Source organism: Geospiza fortis, unplaced genomic scaffold (assembly GCF_000277835.1).
Source record: "Geospiza fortis unplaced genomic scaffold, GeoFor_1.0 scaffold95, whole genome shotgun sequence".
Classification (NCBI taxonomy): Eukaryota; Metazoa; Chordata; class Aves; order Passeriformes; family Thraupidae; genus Geospiza; species Geospiza fortis.
The window spans coordinates 3,624,196-3,647,347 of NW_005054333.1; the positions used below are offsets into that span (position 1 = coordinate 3,624,196).

The 23,152-nt window shown below is 36.4% G+C and overlaps 1 protein-coding gene across 1 annotated transcript in view; it reads left to right on the top strand.

Moving 5' to 3' along the window:
• The window catches only part of SKAP2 (src kinase associated phosphoprotein 2), a 190,542-nt gene that overhangs the window by 145,525 nt on the left and 21,865 nt on the right, over positions 1 to 23,152 (top strand). Inside the window, exons 8-10 of the mRNA XM_031057631.1 lie at positions 5,932 to 6,056; positions 6,962 to 7,025; positions 7,425 to 7,529. Of these exons, the coding sequence (XP_030913491.1) occupies positions 5,932 to 6,056; positions 6,962 to 7,025; positions 7,425 to 7,529 (294 nt within the window). The remainder of the gene's footprint in view (positions 1 to 5,931; positions 6,057 to 6,961; positions 7,026 to 7,424; positions 7,530 to 23,152) is intronic.

Genomic DNA, 23,152 nt, shown 5'->3' on the forward strand with positions numbered 1-23,152 from the left:
AGTGCCTGTGTGTTGGGGGATGTAATGCTGAGAGGCAGCAGGGATTTCTGCACCCATCTTGACTTGTTTTGAATTGTGTCTGGTTTTAAAACCAGACCATAGGTGAATAAACTATTGTTCACCATAGGTGAATAAACTATTGTTCACCATAGGTGAAACCCATTTTGTGTCTGCAGTGATGTGTCATTTGTTGACCAAAGTTTGATTTTTTTCATGCTTAAGTACCAGTGGAAATGTAACTGAGTGGTTAATATGAGGCTATAGGATGCCTTTTTATTATTTGTATAGATTTGTTGTTTCCAAAGCAGTTTTAGTTATTCTAACTGAACTTCTCTCCTTTTTGCATTGGGAAAGCAAGAAGTGTGGAAGTGTATAAAGCTCACAAACATTTAAGGAAGAGTTTCAGAATCATTTACTCTAAGCTGAATGATGAAAAAGTAAGGCCTAGTCCAGAAGTATATAGTGCAAGATAAAGCCTGTGAAATACAGTAAATGGCTGTGTGTTTGTGTGCGTGTTCACCTAAAAAACTCCAGGCATCTCTTCGACAGTTGTGATGCCTGCAGGCCAGTGTATTTCTTGTTTCCCTGTTTTCAGTTTTCTCCTCCATTTGGAGAAGCATTGGGTAGTGAAACAATGTAATTTATCCAGCCATATAAACAGGTCTAAGTGAATCACCTGCATTTTTATCTTGATCACTGATAGATGGAGTAGATGGAGAAACAAGGCTTAAAGGTTTGAGCTAATCACATGTCAGAAATAGGTGTTGTGGGATGCACGTGTGTATTTATGCCTGTGCTGCAGTATCAGTTGCCAGCATGTGGCCCACAACATTGCAGAGGGCTGCGTTCAAATGTCAGAGCTGGGTGGGATTTTGAGAAGCTTGCCTGGTGCTCCTTTTCATAGTCTTTCCTTCCATAAATCTTTTACAGTCCTCTCTTTTCTTTTCTTCCATGCAGTTGCACCCTGAATTGAGTACCCTGGTTCCCTATCATTTTTCTATATGATCCCTGGCTGTTCCTGTGTCCTCAGACACCGAGATGGTATGGATAACCTTTCAGACCTCAAAGTGCCTGTGAATAAGGAAAGTTAATTTGTTGCTTTATAAATGATTGAATTAATGGCTTCATTACTTCTTTCTCACTAGGCCACAATGTTATATGCCCTTCTGTCTCAGCAAACTGGAGAGATCAGCTAAATGTTTAGCAAGACAGTAATTGATAACATTATGGTAATTTTTCCTCTGCTAATGGGCACTAAAAATTTATTTTTATTTTTATAACTTGAAAATGGTATCTGCTTGCCCGCCAGTAATATGATATTAAAGAGGCATATAATTCAGAGGCTTTTAGAAAAGTCCAAGTTTATTTTTTATTTTTCAATTTCTTTAGTTTTAACATGGACACGATAATTTTGGATTTCTCTGAATAATAAGATAGCGATGACCAGGCCAGTGGTGAGCTACTTCTATTTGGGCAGAAAAGGGAATTGTGCATGCTCAACAGGACTTTGTTGTGGCAGGGTGATGGCAATCAAAGGCATCTGTTTGATGTGTACTGGGTCTTCTGCTGTGAGACTGTTAAATTCAGACCTCAAGACTCACACTTTTTGTTAATAATGCATTATTTAAAGAATAACTATTGGGTATAAGCAAACAGAATGTAAACAATTCAGTGCCCTAAATCACTTCCTCCATTTCTTAATTATTTTGCAATTTCAGTTTCTCAGAGGACTAGATTAAAGAAAAAAAGAAGAAGGAAAAAAAAGTTGATTACATTTCAGATCTGCTGTCTTAAAAGGAAGAACTTCTGTGCATGCATTTGTTCAAAGGCTGGAAAAGGAATTACCATTTTGGAGATACTTACACTGAGCTATTTTTTAATAGCAGGCATCCTGCACATGGAAAAGTATGTGAAACTACATTTAGCATGAAGCCATGTAAACTGTAAAATCTTAAAGGCTCCTAATTTCAAGATGAAGAGAGTTAAATTATAGATTCTAATAGTATCTATAAATACTTTATCACTCTCTGAAATCTTTCTGTTTGCCTTTGTTCCTTATGTCTTTCTCTGTAACTTCTTTCCTTTCTACTATCCCAGTCCTCTCTGTTCTTCAGAGTGCACTAATTCTTTTTACATGTGCTAATAATATGAGCACATTGCCTTAGGCCTCAAATTTACAACCCAGTAATTTCAAGATCTCATTGAAGGTTTACCCTTCTTTGTTTTAAATGTTCCCATGGACTTAGTTACGCAAGGTTACTTCAAAACGCTTTTTCTCTGCTTCCCTTGAGACTCTCTTTACCCAATATAATATTGGCCCTGTTTCTGTTAACAACATTTAACTCTTTTTAGGATGAATGAAGTTTATATGTGAGAAATATTTAAAGGCTTTCAAATTTTATTCAGATCTGAATTTTCTCTATGTTAAATATAGCCCCCATATTTAGTTCATTTAAAATTCTGTGTAATAGCTTTGTTTTTTTTTTCCTATACCTAGTGCCTGACTCTCCCCTCTGCTATACTACTTTTTAATGATTTTAAATTCCTGTTGCAAAATGATCTACATAGGCCCAGATTTATTTTTCTGTTCTGTGCCTGACATAGGAAGCAGGGGAGAGAGGAGGTTGAGCAAAGGACAGGAAGCAGGGGAGAGAGATGAGAGCAAAGGACAGCTTATGCTGAAATTAGATTTGGCTTCATTGTGAAATAAGTTGTGCTTGATGATGTTCACAGTCCTTTTTATTTTTACAAGACTGATATTACACTTTTTGCATTTCTGTTTTATGTTTTTCTGGGACAACTTAAGGGTTTTCTGTGGTTGAATTGGAACAACAATTTTTTCTTGATAAAATAACACACAGCAAAATTGTTATTGTGCTTCAGAGAAGTGTGTTCCATCAGCATGTATCTCCCTAGTTCTTCCTAAATATGTTGTTGTATTCCTGCCTAAGCAAAACTCTGGTTCTGATTTGGGGGTTCAAAATGAAAATTAAGCATCTGTAATGTAAGTGTGCTTCTACTGTTGACTCCTGCTATAAAAACTAACAGTATCTAATTTTAATTCTCCAAGTAAAATCTTTAAGTCTTCAAAACATTTTAATATCAGAAACTGTTTAATTCTCCCTAAAGCACAGTATCTAGAAAATATTTCTGATATAAACAATTTATCTGGTGATGTGAAAGTTCACAGGAGCCGCTGTGGCCCTAATTTCACAAAGCATCTTGAAACCAGAAGCCCAGGTCTGTCCAAACCCGTTTAGCTACAAGCCTGTGCCAAGCAGTGAAGTCGAGGTGATTGTTGAGTCTGATGATCCCAGGATGCCTCTGCCTTCAAGCCTGCACCTGACTGCTCTGCCTGGCCAGGCAGCTGCTGTGGGTCATGGTTTGCTCCGTGGTGATCAAGGGATGGTCTGATCCTTTTCAGTTGCTTTCCAGTCCTAACTGGAAAGGTGTATTCTGCAAGAGCAAGTGGCATTTGTAGACCTCCACTGTTTGTCACCATCAGAGCAGGCAGCTGAGCTATAGCTGACCTGTGTTCTGCCATTCTGTATTTCTGGAGCCATTTCTCAGGACATACTGGGTCTTATCTCTGGCTTGCTGCCACAGGGAGTGTGAATTCATGGAGTCTTTCAACTTTAACAGGTTCTGAGTCAGGGCTGTGAAGTACCTCGTTGTCTTAGAATTTCCTCATTTGCACCACACTGGACTTTATTCAGAGGTTACTGCTAAGACAATTGGAAGTAAAAGCAGCAATGCCAAGTCTAGTCTATTGCTATAATGGCCATTGAAAGACTATAATAGCAAAGGATGGATGTATATAAATATTTGGTGATGTATACAGGTAATTTTCATTAGCACTGAAATAGTGTGTTCAGAGAGATAAGACAAAAACCGTATAAACAGAAAAACAATCAAATGGGATATGGATGTCATGCACCATCCCCTTCCAAAGTACAGCATCTTTGTGGTTTAACTGCAATGCTCTTTGAAAGAACGAGTACCAGTGCAAAGATCATTCGAGATTAGCTCTGTAAAAGTGTATTACCATAAAAGGGATCATCCATGTCACAGAGAAGCAGTCTCAGAAATAATCCAAGAGAGTAAATTTGAATACTTGCCTCATTTTTATCTTGACAAAATGTTTTTACCTTTTGAACCTGGTATTTGTTTATTCTGCCTGCGTGCTCCTATCTTCTAGGGTTTTGATAAACCTCCAGCATGGGAGAGTGAGAAATTAATGTGTTTCACTTCATCTTCTCCCTGAGGTCACAAGGGAGGGAACAATAACAGTCCTAGGCAGAAATGAATTTCATTAAAAGGAACCTAGTTAACCTATTGCAAGTTATTATTTCTAATACCTACCTTGGTGTGATTTCATGAATTTTGCATGTGTGTGCTGTTTGAAATAGAGGTGGAGGATTGAGCAAATAGAAAATACTAGTACTATATTATTAGTACTTATTTAAGACAGAATAAAACTTACTGTGGGGGAAGGGACTAGAAGTGAAAATAGAATGGTGCCCCAGATTTTCTCATATGATTGTATTATTGGGTATTTGCTTGCCCTGGGTGAGAGTTCATAAAAAGGTGGAAGGACAGAGAATATGTGTCTATGTGCACATAAGATTCCTAGAAAGAGTATTTGACTGGTGACTGCCCTTATGTCCATGTATGTTCACATTGCTTTGTTAGCCAATTTTTACACTCTCACGAGTGGAAACAGATTTTATTTCCTATTAAATTCCCAGAAATATGACAAAAATTTGTTGAAAACAATAGTTTTCCTATTTTATCTACAGTAGAAATTTTCTCCTTTTGTTGACAAGCATAAGCAATGGATGCTCAATTTGCACCTAAGTTCTATTCAGCAATACTGAGAGTAGTTTCACTGCTGTGCCTGGTGCTTATTGTTGATTAACGCTTTTCTCTTCTGCGTAAAAAAAGCCTCACACTAAATGGCATTTTTTTAAAATATGCAACTGCACTTTGTTTGCCTGTGCAAAATGTGAAATACAATGCCAGTCTTCACTTGAATGCTGCACTGTGATCTGCAGAAATTGCAAAACTTAATTACTTTTACATTTTTGGTTTGTTTTTAATATTCGCCAAAATATGCCAGAGCACATAAAATCTGCTGTAGAATTTGGTTTGAAGGGCTCGAAAGGAGTGCACAGGTGCTGCTTGCACAACATGCACAAGTCAGATCTGTTGTAAGTGATACTTTTATAAACCAGGACCTTTGAAAAGTAGAATATTGTCTTTAAAACAACCACATGGCTGTACCTAATAAACTGTGGTAGGGCTCAGTACTTTTATTAGCTAATTAAACATTTGCTGTTTTGAGAGAAAGGCTTTTGGAGTGAACACAGATGCACACACCTGAATTTATAACGAAATTCATTCTGTATTTTTCCCATGTTGAAATCAGGCACATCTGGGAGTGGGTGGGAGAATGTGAAAAGCAGCTTTTCCAATTGCTTAAAAAGAAGCTTGAAGTTTATTTTTTGAGTGAAGTGGTTAGTTTAGGAGGGAGCTCAGCAAGTTCTGAGCTAGACAGGTTTTCCCATTGGTTTACTGAACCTGAAAGAGACACTGATTTATAGGAAACGTGTCTTGCAAGTTCCAGTTCTTGGCTTTCCCTAGATACAAGTGTCATAACACGCACTTCTTACTAAATAAGACCACCATCTGCAAACATACCCCTGTGGAATTTCTTAGGCATCCTACAGAAAAAATGTACTTTTGGGTATATCTTCCCTTAAAATAAAGCTTTATCTCCAGAAGCATCACTTAATCATTTGGCTAAAAACCTGCGTGTTCTTTGTAAAATTCATGAAATAGAAAACAAAATCTGAATAAACGATAACCTGCTGAGCCACTTACATTCACTGTTGTAAATGAAGCTCTAACTTTGTTTTTTATCACCAACAGACAAACAACAGAAAGGTGAATTTGCCTTAGAGGGCTACACCATCAGAATGAATAATAGCCTTCGGAAGGATACGAAGAAAGATTGTTGTTTTGAAATCTCTGCTCCAGATAAGCGCATTTATCAGGTTGGACTTTTTTATGTTGACTTGAAATTTAATTGACAAAGCTGTTACAATTCCAGTTAGTGAATTAGCATTTCAGTGAAACAACTGTCACTGATATCTTAATGAAAAAAGGAAACCCTAGCTTGCACGTATTTAATATTCATATATTAGGAAAAAAAAATCTGATTAAACGTATGTATGTACATGTTCAAATATTATCTTTTTGGTCAAGAGCAAGGAAATCTATCATCTTTGTCTATTGGTCATTTCAATATTACCATTTTAATATCTATTGTATAGTGTGTCTATGTGATTTCTTGGATGAATTAAATAGTAAAAAAAAGTTAAAATATGTATCAGTGTTAAATACATATTGTATTGGTCATGGCTTTTCAAGGAAAACCTACAAAAAGGCACATATCAGCTGTGCAATTCAGAGATCTATCAGCCAGACATCAATATGGAATGTAAGTTTAATAAGTTTTAAATATCTGAGATTGCGGTTGAAAGCCAGTTAATTAAGCTGTCAGGTAGTGTGTTGGAGTCTGACAAGAACATTTTTAAGAAAACTGTACCCAGCAGTCTAAAGAAATTCATGGGTGTCTTCTAATTGTCAAGGGCAAATTTTGTTCATCAGTTCTGGCTTTGACATTGATGAAGAGAAGCAGCTTTTTTCTGCACAGCTGCCAGCTGCTGATCGGAGTTTCAAATCCATCATCCTCTCCTTCAATTACGTAAATTTGTCAAAATTAGCTGTACATTATAAGAAGCATCCTTGCAAGAAAAGTACCAGAAGACATGAAAAGAATGCTAATGGTTTCTTGAGGAAGTGACGGGAATGTTACATTCCCTCTTTTTTATTGCTAATGAAATTGTAGTTGTGTTTTTGACATTACTGCTAGTAGTTATTAATAAACATTTAATAGTTTACAGCTGCCACTCCCAAAGAAGCAGAGGAATGGGTACAGCAAGTCAGATTTGTAATTCAAGGTAAGCCAGCCAGTAGAGCAGTTGCCTTCATTGCCAATACTGCTTAGTGACAGTCGTTCTATCCATTTACTTGTCTGTCATGTTAATACCTGTAGGATTCCCACATGTCCAAGTTTTGAGTAGCAAGTCCTAATTTTCAATTGTATACAGCTTTTATATGACTTTTCTCTTTCTTCAAGATTTTTGCTTTTCTCCCAGAATACTATTTAGCTTGAAAGCTCTCCCTTATATAAGCTCCTTCATATAAACTCTTTCTTACCCCTTGAACAGTGTAAAAAAAAAATCAGCAGAATGTACTGGAAGGAGCAGGTCATAGAAGAATTATTTTCATTTTGCATGAATTTCTGCTTAGGCATTCTTTTCCACTAGATGTTAACTTTTTAAACCACTGTTACATAGATATGGGATCTAATGCTGTTCCTGAGGAGGAGGAAGAGGAATATGATGATGTTGGACAAGCGAACAGTGGCCTGATAGATGATAGCATTTATGAAGAAGTTAAAGGTATTATTGAATTCTTTCTAACTGTGTGACTTGTGATCATTTTGTCTTCTCTTCTTCTAGTTTGATAACCCTGAGTGGCTTAAAGGAAGTGAGTAAAGTAGCATGATGAATAAGATACTTTTAGATTTCAGATTTTAGTATGATATTCAAAAAAAATGTCTTCAGTTCTGAGTGAGAGAACAGTTTTCTTTAGCAAGGCATCAAAATAGCACACAATGTGTAAAAGTGAACTCAGGGGACCTTCAGCTCATTAACATTTTCTGGTATGCAATTTTTTTAAATTAAAAAATTGAAAAGCCTTACAGCTTTTTCCAGGAACATGCCCATTATTTCTTTTCTTTATTCATTTTGGCATTTGTATTAAGCAGAAGTTCTCTATCGTTCCAAATGTTACCAGCTTCTGCCTAATACATGGTATTACAATCCTGCAAGAAAGCAATGTGTTTGTTTGAAAAGACTCTGGAAGTGAACTGCAAGGAAAGCAACATGAGTGTTGACACTGTTCTGTTTCATGTTTTCCAGCATGGCTATGATGATACTGAAACTTTTTACTGTGGATTTTCCAATGTGGTCGAATGATTATGCCTTTAAATGTCCAACTGTATCTGTCAGATGGCTAAACAAGAGAAAGAGAGCTTGGCAAAAGTTCTTGATTATAGACATTCAAGTACTGGGAGAAAGCTTGCTGTTCTTTATTAAATTTTAAGAAGCTGAAAAAAAATCAATTTTTCAGTTATCATTAGTTAACAAGTGATATGACAATTAATAATCACTTTGTATGAAATAGAGTTCTATACCCCTTGCTGTTTGGAGCAGTGCAATTATCAGCAATAATCTGAGAGGAAAAATTAGTTGTTTCATGTGATGCTGACTAATCTTCTGTATCTATTAGGTAGAATTTCCTGACCACTGGAGAAAAGATCATTTTACACTTTGTCTTGATTTTCAAATTAAGGTCATTTCAGTGAATAAAGGGTGAAAAAAACAAGTGTCTCATGAAAATGAGTATCATAAAATTATAAGATATTAATTTATATATCTTTAGGAGCTGTTTTTTGGGTTGTTCCATATCTTTGAATTGTACCTAGATTACTTCACCACATAATGCATGTTCTGCTGAAGTGACATGCAGTGTGTCATGCATGCTGAAAAACTCTCTGCAGTGAATATAAAAACTACATTACTGGGCTTAATTTTATAGCTACAAGATACATCCAAACCTTATTACAGTGCTTTTTGGATGTTGAGGTTCTTACAGAATGAGGTCTTGTGTGCTTGCTTATGCTTTTGTTAAAGAAGCTCTACATATATCCTGGGATGAATTACTCTTTTTTGAGCTTCAGTTACCTTACCTGTTCATTTGAATGCCAGATAGTAAGTAGATCTGGAGCAGTTACACATAAAATACCCGGAGAAGGGCATTGGTTAATACAGATTTTGAGTTCTTTGCTTTGAGCTCTGTCTTCAGTGAATTGCTGCCTTGGTGTGATTCTGTAGGAATTTAGAGTATTTTCACTTACATCCCATTTTTGTGAGTTTTCTGGGAGCCATTATCTCTAATGTGGCTAATAAACCTGAAATGTAAAAACATCACAAAGAAGGGGTAGTTCGAGAAATTTAGTTTCAGTTTTTAGTTAATTTATTTCCCTGTGATCTTGGAGTGTGCTTCATTTTCATATTATCAAGTAGAGATTATCTTCTTTTATCTCATGCTTTTTCCATCTTGTCTATTTGAATTGTGAACTTCTCAGGAAAGACCATTTTACTTCTTACAGTGGAGCTTTTAGTTTTGACATAATTAAGTAAAAATAAAGCATAAGTTTGCAATAGGTTTTAGGTGATTATTTAGTCCTTATATCTTCCATAAATGTGCTTTAATAATCATATGCTTTACAGACTTATGACTCTGAAGCCTTAGAGTAGTCCTCTTCTTAGTTCATGTCATATTGAAGCGTGTCAGGTGAAATGCTGGCTGACAAACCTCACAGGAGTAGGCCTTATTTGTTTCTTGTGTAGCTGTTCATCTAAACTTGATGGTAAAAGAGTACATTCCATTTTGGTTCATCTCTTTTAATTAGACCTGATTGGTTACATTTAATTACGCTTGGCTCTCTTTCCTATTTTCCCAGGTAAGTGAATTACACTTTCTTCCTTTCATGGTCAAAGGTGGAGCATCATTATCCCTGCTGTTACCTGGCATAATAATACAGAACAAATAAGAAATCTGGAATGCCTGGTAGGAGAACAGAAAAAAATTATTTGTACAGCTGCAAAGCTATGCTAAGCTCTGGAATGCAGAAGGCAAACATGCTAGATCCTTGTGAAGAGAGAGAAGAAATTAATCTCCACTTTGTTTTTATCCTCAAAGCATATTCATGTTAGAGGATTCTAATCCTCTGTTTTCACAGATCCACTAGCTTTATAAATATTGAATTTCAGGTGCATAGCTCATTGTACTGTGTTATCATTTATTTGGTTATAATTTGCATTTTCTCAAGTAAGTAAAATTTTGCATTTCTGTGGTTTTCCAGTGTTTTTATGCCAGCATTTCAGAAGAAAATTAAGCCAGTTCAGTTGATAATATTTGGTTTGGTATTTGAATAACAAGTTTTTGTTTTAAAAAAAGCATATTGATATTTTTGCATGGTTTTGAAAATTGGGAAATTTTGAGAACTGTGGCAGTAATCAGGACTGACACTGTATTCTCTAGCTATCTCATTGCTTAGCTATTTTTTTTTCTCCTGCTAGTGACAGGAGACAGTGTGGATGAATTTTCCTGGCAGAAGCTGGATATGTTCAAACCAGTATCCAGAATGCCAACAGACTATTAGCCTAAAGCACAGATTTCAGTGGTATACACCATGTACTGTCTGCTGGCAGGCTGATAGTTGGGAGGGGTACAAAGAGATGTAGGAAATTTAATCTTTTGATCTGTTAAGTCACTTTCTTCTTTAATAGCCCGTACAAATTCATATTTACCATGGAAGGATAATTTTCATGGTTCTCAGTATTAGTCAGTGTTTTGCTGTGGTTATTCAGGTAAAGTAAAAAAACCATCAGAACTTTCAAAGAATTCCCAAGTTGTAAAACTTCCCTTGGAAGATTCTTCAGGAAAAGAAATCTTTATGCTGTCTTCAGCAAACTAGTCTTTAGTCTTTTTGGTTTTTTAATAAAATCGTGGAGGAAAACTTGGCTAAGCAAAATGTAAAATTTCGTTAATAAAGGACCATTTTTCTTAATTAGCTATTTATTTTCTGCCTTAGTCACTATATATAATTTTGCAGTCCACAGCTGAATGTTACAAGCTATAACATAGCTTCTGAAACTGTAGTATTAAATAACTCTGTGTTCTGGGTGGAGCTAAGTTGATGCATGGAGTTTCTAGTTTAGTGGGATTTTAAACAATGGAGTTGTCCTTGTCCTAAAACAGAACATGTACCAGCTTTAAAGTTGTTCCCGTCTGTTACAGCCCTTGAAGACAGAATTTTTTTATTAATTTGAGGTTTCAGTGACATAGTTTTAAGGGCCTTTAGTATTGTCTTCTGTGGTTTCACATCTGTGTGAAGCACATACCCAAAACTGCAGTGCCAACTACTGCCTTCCCCCTTAATCCTGTCTTCAAACTCAGCTCAGTTTGTGCGCTGTCTACCACACTCTGGCCCAATAGGAAAAAAGAGGTGTTAATCTAAGCTAACATCTTAATTTCCAGTTTTGTGTTGGCTTTTTTTCTTTTGTTCTCTTTCTCCTCACAAACTTGCATTATAGCAGTACTTTCCATGCTATGCAGTGTAATTTCCATTAAAATGATTCTAAAGATAAGTTTTGCTTCTTATTTTGGTGGTGCTTATTTGCTTCATGGAGGTAAAACTCCTTTTACAAAGCCCTTACAGAGCAGATAAGGTTGTAAATCCTGAAGTACTGTAATGTGACACGTGACTGGCATTGGGGCTTTGTGTCATCTCTTCTTAGCCTGCCCATAACACAGAAAACTTCTGGGTGAGAAGGAGGTGAGGATGGTGAGATTCAGTGCTGTGATGATCTCCAGCCGATACAACTTGCATCAGTTCTTAGTTTTTGGTAAATTAAACTTGAGGATTGATTCAATCTCTGGTTGAGCACAGGAGGATGCAATGGAAACCTAGTGTTTGTCTTTTGATTCCTGTTATCAGTCTTCTGCCAATCTGTTTGGTCAAACTCAGGTTTCTGGGCAATTTGCAGTGTACTTGGAAGTTTAGGTAGGGAAACTCTGTAACTAAGGCAAAGCTCAGGGAAAAGTAAGAAATGTCTTAACTTTCATGTAATGAGAAATGTGCTGTGCAAAAAGCCACTTCAATTTGTTTACTTATTTTAAACAAAGCATTTAAAATAGTTAAAAAAATTATATTGATGTTGTTTCAGAACATTTCTGACATTGAATATGAAGGTAGACAATGAACATCCTGTTTCTTTCTTATGATTGTCTCTTTAAGCAGCTTTCATGGTTTATTTTTTTCTAACAGTAAACTGCTGCAGTTAGGCAGCATAACAATACCATCTTCATCCTTTCTTCTTGCTGGACTGCTACAGTTTTGAAGAAGCAACTTCTTTTATGATGTTTACCCTTTTCATGAGCATGAGGGTGGGGGAGGGAAAAGAACATGTTCTCTGATTTACCTCCTCTTGGAAAGAAGTAAGGATTATCTAGTGGAGCTCGAGTGTAAATTTAATCTGTCAGTCATGAACACTCATGGCCTATATTTGTTTTCTCAAGATATAATGTCATATATATTGACTTCTTGACACTAGAATTGAAGATTTCACAGCACTGTGTTAATGAAAATTCTTTTTCCAGATACCTTTGCTGCTTACAGGACAGTCAGGGTATGTGGGCCAAAACACAGTGTTTGGTGCCAAGCAGTCCCAGGTGTGCATTACAGCTGAACAATCAGTTCCTAAAACCAGTAGGCTTAAAGAACTGTTAATTTGCCCTTGCAAACCAGAAGAGTAGGTTTAAGTCAGCAGAGACATGGGTGATTATGGAGTCTGAGATGTTACCTGTGATCATTGCTGCTAAGTCATTAGATTACATATCTTGGCACATGGTCCAAATTCCCCGCGATGTTTATTGCTTGCCTTCGGTAGTTAGGGAACTCTTTAGTTCTCGTCCAGAAGTTGTATATAATGCTGATGTGCTGTCACTTTTTTTTCCACAGAAAGAATTCTAAGTGCTTTTAATTAGCAAATGATTTCAAAGTATAATATATAAGAAGGGTCAGGAATAATTGAAGTTGAAAAAACTTGTGTGTAGGATCTGCATTTTTGAGGACAGCACTAAAGCTAAGTTTTCGAAGTAATTTCTGAAAGTTTTTTTGAATAATTTCCATGAAAATACCTTTCAGATTCAAGAACACGGCAATGGACTCTTTTAAAACAGTGAGGATTCTACAATATTTTTTTCCAAAACTATAATCTCAGAGTTCTTAAGAAGTATTTTTCACTTGTTTAGCCAACATATTATTGTATAAATTGAGTATTTTTGCACATACTTTCTTGCTAATAGGTGAAGTACCAGAATGAGGACAAGGGGGTGCTACAGTGGTCTTACTCATCTGTAATTCAAAAACAATTAAAGTAATACAAGAACAGTGAAAAGCAGATGTGAACTATGAATTAGTGTAGAGAGTAATAAAGGAAGAAATTTATTTTTTAGGTCCAAGATGTATTGTTTTGTTGTCTTGATCACTGGGATTTGGAATCTGCTAAGTGTCAGACATGGAAATGATTGAAAAACAATCTCTTAACTGGATATTGTTGAATGCCAGCAGCTCTGATGAAATGGAGCCGTGTCAGAATTCTGTCACTCTGGGTTTTGAGGCAATACTCTTATGGGATTTATATTTGCCTTGAAGTTATCCTTCAGCTAGTACTAAATGTTCACAGAGACATGAGTTACGAATTCAGAAAAATATTTAAAGACATTGCATCCACAAGGTGGTTAGGAACTTGATACCTGGACCTCAGCTTTTGTCTGTGACAAGAGCTTGGGCATAATCTTCAATTACTGTAATTCTACATCTAAAGAGGGAGCCCTTCTTTCCCTTGATGTTGGGTGTCAGTGATGGAAGAGGAGGTAAGACAATCTGGTGTAGCTGAAAAGAATGAGATGTCCATTGAGTGGGAAGTGGCAGGTCTTTGTGAGGAAAAATAAGGTTCGCAGGCTCTTCTGCATTTCTTTTAAAGTGAGTATAAAGTGGCCGTCTGTGAACAACAGGTGGCCCATAGCTGTCAGAAAGCCTACTGTCCATGGTGCAATTCACCTTCTGCTCCCTCATCACACACACTTCTGCAAAAGTCAGGAGGCCAGTAAAAGTGGAACAATAACTGAGTATTCATATTTAGTCTCATTTGCATGTGAGAGGTATATTGACTGATTGGACTCAGTGTGGGTTTGTCCACTGATTCATACTCTTAGAATAATGTTCTTTATTTATATTTTATTCAGTGATATATCTCTGCTGCGGAACATTTGGTCAGTTGCGAGATTCAGAGCAGTCAATTACAGTATCTACAATAAATGGAAAGTGTGGGCTATTAAGGATAGCTATTTGTTCTTCTCTCTTGGAACTGCATGAGAAACTTCATAGTTTCAGGCTTCATAGATTTCAGATTTTACAGGTGGAGAAAATAGAAGTGATTTTCCTAATGTTGTGGTCAGCTGTTAGAATTCATTGAAGGAGTTCATATGGGAAAGGCTGTGTTTATCAAAGTCTCACGTTAGCAAATGCTGGATTTTATTTATGTATTTCAGACTTTAAAAGAGAAGTACCCGAAAATCCAATCAGACCAAAAACCTAAACCAAAGCCGACAAAAAATACACCACTAAAAAAACCTGTTGTCTAGTGGAATTTTAAAACTTACTTGCTTAAAATTAGAAGACATATGAAAAATGGAAGTACTTTTAATCATACTTTTCTATGTTTAAAGAACTCCTTCAAAAAGTAATTAGCTCACAAATTATTGAAATGAATTTACTTATGGAAAGATGTTTTATTGCAGGTACTGGTCAGTAATTTTGATTCTGTTTTCAGTGTACCAGCATTAAACAATGACTCTATTGATTTGTAAAACCAGTCTGATGTGAACAGTATGTGACAGAAACTATTTGTTATTAAGAGATAGAATCCTGTCTCAGAAAAACTTGTCATTGTGTCAAGAAAAAAGTCACACAAAGTAATTTTATTTGTATCATAGTTTTTAGTGTTGATTCTGTTTCTGGCAGCTGGCTTCATGTTAAATGTGAGCAAAGTTTTGTTATGCATGCATGTCTTCAATGGGTTGTGGACCCAAAGTATTTTCTTTTGAAAGCAAAGTTTTCTATGGTGGCACTGTTTTTATTTAATTAAGAAGCAGTGGAATACACTTTATGCAAGCATTCAGAGAAAATGTCTTGTTATGTGAGATAGGTTATTAAGTATAAATTTGAGGAGTTGCTGCAGTTTATTGAGTTAGAAGTAAAATGTAAATTTTATTATATATATTTATGAAAATAGAAATAAGTATTGGGTCCGTTCTACTGCTTAGGTATAAATGTGATAAATACTATATAGATAGATCAAAGAACCTTAATTTTTTGAATTTGTGATGAATGACTGCATATCAGGCTATTAAAACCATTAGATAGAATATTTTGAGAAACGAGCAACCAGAGGTTATATGGTGCCTCAGGCTATCGCTTCTCAACTTTTCTGGTTTCCACAAGGTAGCTATTAAAGAACCATAATTTGTACAACTGAATTCTCAAATAAGACCCAGCAAGGTGGGCTCTAAAGGCTGAATTAATCATTCTGTTACTGTAGATACAAATATCTGATTTGAATTTTTCAGCCTTAAGAAATGAATCAGCATAAATCCTTCTGTAAATGTCTTTTCCTTTCAGTTTGCTACTCACTTTTCTTCCCACTCTCCTCAAAATGGAGGCATTGACCAAAGAAAATACTACCAATTAACCAGAGCTTTGTGAATTTTTCTGGCTGTATGCATGTACATCTGATTTGTTTGCGTGTTGCAATGTACTGTGTTTGCAATAGATGTCATATTTAGTTTCACATATATAAAGCAGGTAATGCAGGAAAAGGCTGCTTGCTTCCTTGTCTTGGCTGCTGCTCCCTGGGCTGGGTACAAGTTTTTGAAAGAAACAGGATGGGTGCTTGTAGGAAAGGAAAATGGTTAGCAGGGTCCAGCTCCTGGACCACATGGGGGACCAGGCAGAGAGGGCAAGATGTTTCAGTCTGCTGTGCCGTAGAGGCAACAGAGGGATGATCCAGGGAAATGCAGGGTGCAGGCACACAGGTAAGCTTCAGCAGCAAAGGGCAGAATCTTTTCTTACGAAGTTGGAAGAGACTGAGGAAAGTTTTTTGGCAAGTCAGTGAGATTTGTTTAAATGGCAAGATAGGAGGACAGTCTTCTTATCCAGAAAAGGGATGGTTGTCACAGTGGATACTTTGTTTCAGTCCTTTTTTTGAAGTCTTAACTTTTCCTCTGCCTAAAAACTCTGTGGTTTAATAAAAACTAGTTTAGGATCTCTGGTATTTACAATATCCTTGACGAAGATGTTCCAATACTTCCATCTTTGGGTTGTGGAAGTGTTCTGTCTTAGCAGTCTGTAACAATTATTCTGTCCTTGAATCTTAACATAGAACTGCGGATTAAAGGAAGGAATTGCATTTTCAAAAGAAGGCATTATCTACCGGAAAGCCTGTGGATCCTAGCGTGAGGGTCGTGCTTCCGTTGTCTTAAAACATACTAACTGAATTTATCTTGTTTGCATACCTCTCTCAAATTCTACTTCCTTAAAATTTAAGAAGAAATATCGGAAATACTTTGCAGTGAGGATGGTGAGGCATTGGAGCAGGTTGTCCAGAGAAGTTGTCTGGAAGTGTGTTAGGGTGGGTTGTGTGCAGCATTGAGGAACCTGATCCAGTGGAAGCTGTCCCTGCCCATGGCATGGGTGTTGGAATGAGATGATCTTAGAGGTTATTCCTAATCCAAATGATTGTATGATTCTCTGATAAGAAGTGACGCATTTCCACCAGTAGATGTTGAACCGCAATTTCAGATAATTCAGTTAACAAAAGTTCAAGATGGGTATGATTTTGTTATCACTTCCATACAGGTCATAAAACCTGTATAAACCTGGATAAATTGCCTATCTCAGACATACAGGTAGTGCCTTACAGTGTACCTGGGACTGTGTTGTGTTTCTGGCAGTCCAAAAGCACCATCTTGGAGTGAATTCTAGTAGTATGGAACTCCAGAAACCATGAGTTCTTTTGAGATACAGCTGCATGCCAATCCCACACTGACCTAGGGAGCTGCCTGGGGAGCAGTTGTCATCTCCTGCATATGAATTATTGCCCTGTCCCAGTGTCCTACCTCTTCTCTCTGAGGTGCATTGTGGTTTGTGGTGTGTAGGGCTAGTAAGATCTGACATCCAGGGTGGTGGCTCCCAGTATGGACCTAATGTGTGAGAATTGAAGAATGGGATAGCATTTGTAGCGGTTCATATGGGACTGTTATCCCAAATGTGGTACTTGTAAACAGTCTGCATTGCAACTATAATTTTCTGCATATTTCTGATTTAACCTGATACTACTGAATCATAGCAATAACAGTTTCACTTCATTTCATCATTTTAGTTGGAGAAAGGATTTAGTGTAGTTGACATAATTTTGTTTAATGGCCTGGCCTATAAACAGTGGAAAAGAGCAGTAGTGTGGGTTTGTTATTTTCAATGAAAATACCCAAAGGGTGAAAACTGCTGAATTTTTTTTTGTCAGTGTGCAGTTAGTGATCAACACAGGGAATGCAAAAATGTCCTGTTATAACATTTTTAAAGGAGTTACAAGAGAAGCATCTGGGAGCCAGACTTTGCTTGTGGAAACATGCCAACAACTGTATTGTGTTTCATTTCACTGACATGAGCTATGCCTTGCCTTTTGTCCCTTTTTTAAGTTCAGGAATCATACTATAAATTTGAATACATTAACCTTGCAGATTATTATAGGATATTATGTGGTTTAAGCAAGATGCTTTATGAATTGTGTGTATGTAAATTTTATGTCAAGTCCCATTTGTCATAATTAAGAATATGTAGTTTTCAGAAATGGCTTTTAAATTTAAGACTTGCTGCTGATCAATGATTATGAGAAACTTTACTTGACATTTACAGACTTTTTCTATCATATAAATTTGAGCTTGAGAAATATAACTGCTGTACATGGTTGTCAAATAACACTGTAGTACAGAGTTATACAGTACAGATTAGTTAATTGAATATTTGATTGCTAAATGTATTTACATTGGGAACTATTTATACTTTCTATGTAGATTTTAATAGCCACCACATTTATTTTAACAAAACATTTTAATTATAAGGTTTATAAAATGTCATGTTGAACACTTAAATTATTTACATAGCTAAGAGCTATTACAGGTTGAGAGAACAAACAAATTCATTTTAGTTACAGTGAATTCATATAAATCTTTATTATGTTTAGAAGAATATTCTTATGTACATGCCACACATATTTAGGCCAGCAATCTCTAGCACAGATTCCTGTGAAACTACAATAGAACCATGGAATAAACTTAAAAATTATTTTTGTTTTGTCCCTTTGAGAAAGTAATTTGCATTCTGTCCAATAATTTCAACTATTTTTTTTTTGCTAGGGTGATGGGGAACAGAGAAGGAAGCATTTTTTGCTCATCAGACAAATAATTAGATGAGCATGTAGAAACATTAAAATCCAAAAGATTTTCCTCTACATTGTTGAGACCTGTTAAGAGTAGAGTTATAAAATATTTTATTCTTTCTTTAAATGTTTAAGTATGGATTTATGTAGGATGCCTATGGTCTCAATTTGGGATGCCAAAATTGAGGCTTTAGAAACAATTTTAGAAGTAGAGCCAAAATTGTGCTTTTGTTGAAATTTAGCATGAAACTTCATCTTCAGAGATGCTTCTGTTCAGGTGTGGAAGTTGTTACCTAATGTCTTGATCAAAAAAATAAAGGTAAGATTTAAAAATTACCTATTAAGACTTAAGGAATTTGTACTGAGCTGTATTTTGAAATCACTTATGAAATTTTCACCTTCTCTGATGGCCCATCAAACAGTTTTTTGATTTCTGAGTTTAATATGTTTTGACCAGTTCACTCAGCGTATATGATTAGACAAATACTTGATTTCTGACAAAAAAATCCCGTGACAGTGACTTTATTTGTAAATACAAAGTGTCTGTGAATATGAAATTGGGAAATCAGTGAATGAGTTTCTGGAAGTGGATCTCTAGAATTTCTTTTATTCTTCATTATAATCATTGTGTGCATGTCCACGATGAACTTGCTTGTGATGACCTTTATCTTTTCTCTTGAGAAGAATTACTATTATCAGGTCTTTCTTTATGAGGAAATAGAAAGGTCAGTGCAAAAGCCATCTCGTATTTCTATGCAGTGCACATTGCACTTTGGCATATTTATATTGAATTTTATTAATAATAATTATATAATTTTGTCAAATAAATGTTAATATCCCAAAATTAGGCATTCTACATGTGTGACAGTGTTCACAGGGGTCTTAGGATGAGGGAAGAGACAAGGATCTGACTTCATGTTTCAGAAGGCTTGATTTCTTATTTTATGATATATATTACATTAAAACTATACTAAAAGAATAGAAGAAAGGATTTCATCAGAAGGCTAGCTAAGAATAGAATAGGAAGAATGATAACAAAAGCTTCTGTCTCAGACAGAGAGTCTGGGCCAGCTGACTGTGATTGGCTGTTCATTACAAACAACCAACATGAGCCAATCACAGATGCACCTGCTGCATTCCACAGCAGCAGATAACCATTGTTTACATTTTGTTCCTGAAGCCTCTCAGCTTCTCAGGAGGAAAAATCCTAAGGAAAGGATTTTCCATAAAACATGTCTGCGACCAACGAGCTTTCCCCTGGTAAATACTCCTGCTTTTTCTAACTTCTTTCTATCTCCTCTCCTCCAAAGCTTGCTATTGGTGTAACTGAGATTTGGCATGGTTCTCTTTCTCCTAGTTCTGTCAGACTAGCAATTTTTTTTCCTACTTTAACTTTGAATTGAAATACTCTTAATTCTTTTGCATCTATGCTACCCCCCCCCACCCCCAAAAAAAAAAAGGAATGTAGAGTATGTAAAAAGATTTAGAAGATTCTGTTTGGTTGGATTTGATTTGGTTTTAATCAGAGATTTTAGATTATTTGTTGTTTGGAAGACTAGTGCAAGGAAGTGGCCAGCCAAATTGAATTGAGCTGTCACTCAAAACATGACTGAAGATTGCTTATTTGCAAGGAGAGCTCCAAGCAGGAAGCTGAGTTCATGAAATCTTAATATAGTCATAACTGGAACTGGGAATTGCCTGACCTCTGTGGATTATTCAGTTGTCCCTGTGAATATATTCTGTTTGGTCATTCAGGTGACTAAGAATATTTTTCCTCCCATTTTGACAGTTTTTTCTTAAAATCTGAAGGGCCCTTATGAAGCCCTGGAACAGCCACTTTCATACTAACAACTTCTGTGTTTGGTAATTGTACAAAATTGTGGGATCTGAAGAGGATGTTGGCTGTGACTGCAGAATGGGGCAAAGGCAGGCAAGCAAAGTTACTGGAATATTTGGTACTGGGGGAAGGAAAAAAAAAGAAAGAGGAAAGGTGTTAACATATATTTAGGTCTCAGCAAGTAGAAAAGGTAAGTAAAGCAAAGTAAAGGATTCTCCTAGATTTCATGAAAATTGGTGAAAGGCTCACAGTAAAGTGTGAAGATCCACTTTGCAGCAACTATGGATGACCTTGCCAAAAATGTCTTTTTAATTTTTTTTTTATTTATTTTGTGTGTGTGAGAGTAGCTGTTTTTCCTCCAGAGATGTGCTCTTTGATAACTTGTTTCTTGTTTTTTCCAGAAAAATAGTGAGAGGCCAAAAATATCTTTCAGCTTTTAAAAATGTAATTTTTAAAATCCATTGTGCTACTATAGTTCTTGTGAATTCCTATGTGTGCGGTAATATAGGAAAAATGTGGTGTCTTTTTCACAGATGTATTTAGAAAGATACTTTTTTTCTCTCAAACAGTTCTCCAAATGTACTAATTTCTTTCTGTTACTTCTCTCTGTTATTATTCTTCATAGCAACAGTTATATGATTCAAATGTTACTCTGTTCAACACTAGAGAATCACAGCCATAAAGTGTATTTGCTAGTTGTCCTTAGTGGGACTGGGAATTTTTTAGTTTACTTTAGTTTAGCAAATGCTGTAACTGCAAAATATTTTTCTTAGGAAAGGGATGTTGTGTCTGCTTTTTGGTTTTGGTTAAGCTAGATGTGCTAGGATTCACTGGGTGGTGCCACAGAAAGGTTGTTTTGAGAGAGTTTTTTTCTCCTGAAAATGTCTAAGTGACATTCCACTACTCCCATGTGACTTTTCTCTTGCAGCAGTGATCCTGAGTTAATTTACAATAAAATCTACTAATCTTTTCTGTGAGGATGATAAGGTAACTTTCTCAAGGTCTTCTCAACAGAAGGCAGTGCTTCACTTGTAGCTGAGCTGGCTGGTTTAGTTATTGCTTAGACAACTGGGAGTAACAGTGGTGCACAGTAGCACCTTTTAAAGATAAAAGGAGTGCAACTGAGGGGAAAAAAGTACAGGATTTCTCAAGGAGTACAGGAAGCCTCACATCTGGAGACTTGGCAAGATCTGGACAAAACTGAGTAATTTGAGCTAATCCTGTTCTAGAAAGTCATTAGCTTCAGCTGTGTCATACATGAGCTATTAAAATGCACAGGCCCTTTTAAACTGCTGCTGAACAGTTTAGTGTGGAGTACCAAAAGAGGCCAAATGCTGTTTCCTAGAAACCTGATCTAACTTTCTGAGTTAGAGCAGTGTGTTAGACTGAGCAATTTCCACAGATCCCATCTCTCCCAAAGTTATTTTGTTATTCTAGCTTTTTCACTTTGTAAAGCCAGTGCTACTTATTCAAGGCCATTGAGAAGCCAGGACATTGTTAATATTAATAGCAGTCTTCTGTTACTGTTTACTGCGTGGGAAAAGTGGTGTGTATATTTAACCTTACTTTAGATAATGGTTGTTTTCAAAGAGCTGGTCAAAACTTGTGCAAAAGTGTTAGTTGGAGGTCCCATCCTGTTTAGATGGTGGTATATTTGAGTGAAACCTTTTGCCTCCATCTTGGAGTCAGACTTGGATCACATGTGTTGGGAGAAACTTGGGTTAGGAATTGGCATCTCAGTATGCATACTATGTTTCTTTAAGATGTATTTTTATATTTTTCACAACCCAGAGATCTCTTTCTGTATTCTTTTGGAATACAATTCTGTACTGCCTGTTTCCCATCATATTTCTGAACACAGTGATGACCATTTAGTTAGAAGATGCAACTTCTGCTTTCACTGACATATGTTGATGTCATCTTGTCTGCAATCCCAGTGTTTAGCCTGTGTTTGGGTGACCTGTTTCTATCATTCTGCTTGTGTTGTGGAATTGGTTTTTTTCACACTCAAGTCTGCCACATAGGAATATAACTTTTTTTGTTTGAGCTGTTGGGTGGCAACTAGCTGACCCATAGAAGTATCAATAAAATGTCCTCTCTTCTGTCATGGTAAGAAATTCTCACGTTTATAATCTCTTCTCTAGCAGCCAACTTGTTTCCCACTTCTCTCACTGTCCTGGAGGCATTTTCCTTCTCAAACCATGCACTGTTGTACAGTCAGGTGGAACTTTAATAAAACAAGAGTCTGTCTCCCCCTCTCTGCTGCTCCCAAGAACTCACACTATGCCTAGACAATAGCACCTTCAGCAGCCTTTTTCAAATTGCTTTGTTATTTACACCAGGCTGCTAATGGTGAGGTGAAATGTCAAGAAGCTTTGTGTAAATCTTCCAGTAAACTGCCATGTCCCAGAGGAGCTGGGGGAAAGGGACAGATCTTTGGGAATATAGGAGGATTATCAGAGATGGAGTTTTGCATTTGAAGATCTCTTTGTATGGAGAGATCTCTCTCATATATAATGGGTGGATCTGGAGTCTGAAAGAAGATACCAGAAATGAAAATCCCTGCCATTAAAAATACACAAACCAAGGTAAGTAAGCCTACTAGATTTTCTATGAAGCTGCTTAGGCTAAAACACTCTAAGAGTTTGGGTGAGGTGTACAGGCCTGTACAGGTGAGAATGCTGCAGAGAACCCCATCCCCAAGGCTGGGGAGCACTGACCTCAGGTAAGGCAATTTGCTGGCCCTGCACAAAACAGGGCATTAATACTTATTCCTTTGACCCAGGTGGTCACCAGCCCTCACCACAAATGCTAGCAGAAGATGTCAGTTTGGCCAAATTATGTAAACAATCTTCTTCTTAAATTTTGTGCATTTTTTGCTGATTCTCTGGAAATATTAAATATTTCTCTGAACAAATACTCTTGTTTTTAAAAAAGCCAATTCTTGCTAATTTAAAAAAATGTAGCTGGGTTGATTTATGTTTCTTATTGGAGTAATAATCCATCTGTTATGGGGGGTGGGTCCATTCATAAAACTGTAATTTCTGGAGAGAAA